The sequence below is a fragment of the Cucumis melo genome, chromosome 5 (genome assembly GCF_025177605.1).
Source record: "Cucumis melo cultivar AY chromosome 5, USDA_Cmelo_AY_1.0, whole genome shotgun sequence".
NCBI lineage: Eukaryota > Viridiplantae > Streptophyta > Magnoliopsida > Cucurbitales > Cucurbitaceae > Cucumis > Cucumis melo.
Window position 1 is genome coordinate 15278930 of NC_066861.1, and position 2710 is coordinate 15281639.

General features: G+C 42.3%; 1 protein-coding gene across 1 annotated transcript; it reads right to left on the reverse strand.

Moving 5' to 3' along the window:
- Window positions 1-634: 634 nt before the first annotated feature.
- Window positions 635-2503, reverse strand: LOC127149548 (uncharacterized). The gene is made up of 4 exons (XM_051085330.1): window positions 1838-2503; window positions 1674-1748; window positions 1533-1592; window positions 635-887 (listed from the first exon to the last, which is right to left on the reverse strand). Exons 1-4 carry the CDS (start codon window positions 2501-2503, stop codon window positions 822-824), a joined length of 867 nt encoding a protein of 288 aa, XP_050941287.1. The 3' UTR covers window positions 635-821.
- Window positions 2504-2710: the final 207 nt, after the last annotated feature.

Here is a 2710-nt window from a genome sequence, read left to right on the forward strand (position 1 = left end):
ATATTTGTATCCTTCTTTCCGTTCTTGAAAATTTCTTGATTGTAATGAGAGGAGAGAAACTATCTATATCTAGTCAAAATTTCTAAAAGAAAATAATTTATTTTAGGGTTTTCTTTTGTTCTTATTTGAAAAAGATTTGTGACGAGTTTATATCTTACTTTGATTGTTCATGTTTTTCTGAGTTCTTACAAAGAAAATTAATGGTTGGTGTGGCACAGTGAGAATCCTCTATTTCATCCAAATCTCTAATGCATTCTGGTCTATTTGAACCTCTATATCAAATGTTTAGTTCTCTTATTTTATGTACAGTAAAGTGGGACTTATAAGTAAAATTATATGATGGAAAGAAAGGGTGGGCAAATCTAAGGATCAAAGAAAGAATAATTATTTTTTTATCTTCTTGAATATAACAATATATTATGTGGTTTTGAAGTATAATGTTGTGTTACTAACATATAGATATTTGTATCTTCACCGGAAATCTGGTTGTTCTGATAGTTCAATGATATAGAATTCTGATACCTTTCGCATTCATAAAACATTATATAATATACAGATATACTTTGGTATACAACATGTATTGTAACAACCCAACTCCTTATACTAATAACATGGTTTAGGTCATAAAGTGTAATTAAAACGAATAAAACCTCATAATTTTATTTATAAAATCAAATCAGGGTAGTGAGCAAAACATAAATAAAAATTAAAATCCTACTCCGACCCTATCTACTTTTAAAGAAATGAAATAGTAAATAAGAAAGAAAATGAAACTCAAGTACTAAGTGTCTAAAACGGGGTGTAAGCGGAAGCAGAAATTCCTATGGCTCACCACGGTCACTTCTGGTCGCTCGCCAGCTTGCCCTTGCCCCTACCTCGACCTCTACCTGAAACACATGTCATGGAAAGAATGAGTATAAAATACTCAGTAAGGGATCCACTACTAGTCCCACTAGGTGTCTGTTAACTTCCTATTAGAGTCCTGAAACTAGTACACCATAACTGGCATGTCCTCGAACACGTGTAACACGCGCCCCCCTAGGGACCAGCTGGTCCTTGGTAATTCCCAAGGGAATACCTAAGACGCCTGGGCTGTGAGCGGTCCCGTCGGATCACTCACGTCATGTCTGTGTCAATGTCAATGTCAGACTGGTAATCCCGTCAGACTACGCAGTCATAAGTGGGAGTGACCCCGTCAGGTCTCTCCATCATGTCTGTGTCATAAAGGTGGTGATCCCGAAGGACACCCATGTGGGTACGATTCTAATAAGGAGCTAACATACACCCTAACCATAGCATACATATACCTAACATCATCATGTAATCATATCACATCTCATAACCACAACCAAACATAAAGTCATAATCAACCGTCACACGTTAACCATGTCATCATAATAAGTCACATCAGTAGTCACGTCATGCCCTCATTAATTATACTATCGTTATGCAATGTAGTCCTCAAGTGCATAACTAGGAATGCATGCAGTCTCATGATTTTAGTCGTAGGGCTAGTAGTAGAAATCTCTTACCTGGAGATTTGCTCGACGAGTCCTAATAGTAACAACACGCTTCCCTAAGCGGCGCAAGTCCTAAAGGGTCAAAAGTTCACAATTTAGTAATTTACCCTCAAAAGGGAAAATTTGGTCCAAGACTTACTTGAGGCGACTTACCACGATCGAGGTTGCAACGCTTGAGCCCCTACTGAAGAAATCCAACACTCCAAGGTCACTCGGTCCAAGACGTTCCTTAAGTGATAATTTAATTTAGTCCAAATTAAATTATTTAGATTAAAGTTTCAAATCTTGGCTGGGTGTGAAAAACACTTTTGACTTACCAAAGTAGATGGAAAGGAACCGGAGCAGACTGACGGCTCAAGGGCAGGCGGGTTAGCTTGGCTGGAGAAGCAGGAACCGGCTCGACTTGAAGGCTGGGATCGGCTCGGACACAGCGCAGACAGGTGCGACGCGGAGAGGAGCGGCTCGACTACGACGCGGGCGCGGCTCGGCTTGGCGCATGTGCTGTGCGCGTGCGGGCGCGGGTCGATCGAGTCGCGGAGTGGAGGCTCGACCGGGTCGAGTTTACGCGGGGGCGAGGCGCTGATTTCCAGACTCGGGCGGCACGATGGGTTTGCGGGTGGTCCGACTAACACCGCGGCTTCGACGGGTGGCTTTAGCGGTGCTCGGCGACGGCTGCAGACGAAGGTTTCGGCTGACGAGATGCGGTGGCTTTCGATCTGTGAGAGCGACGGCTGGCGAACGGGGAGTTCGGCTTGCTTGTCGCGGCGGCTTCGCAACTCCTGACTCGACGCGGCTAGGCTTCCGATTGTTCTGGCTGGACACCGGCAGCGAAGGCGGCTGAGCTGACGGAAGAAGGCTTGAGCAGATCGGGTACTCGACGGCGGCGAGCGATAGCTAGGGTTTCTTCCTTTTCCTTTTTCTTTCTTTCTCTTTTCTTTTCTCTTTTTTTTTTGATTTTCTTGTGCACGGGTCCCAATGCTCATTTATAAAAGTAAAGAACCAATAAAAAAAAATCCCCTTTATCTTTCCTTCCATTAAATCAAAACAAGCAACTTTCTCTCTCTCCAATCAAAACTCCCAATATCTTAAATTTTCAAAAATCATCCAATCACAACATTCCTTTAATTAACATATCCTTACCTCAATTATTTTATCCTCAACAACCAACCTTACCAGTTAAATAAAAATAA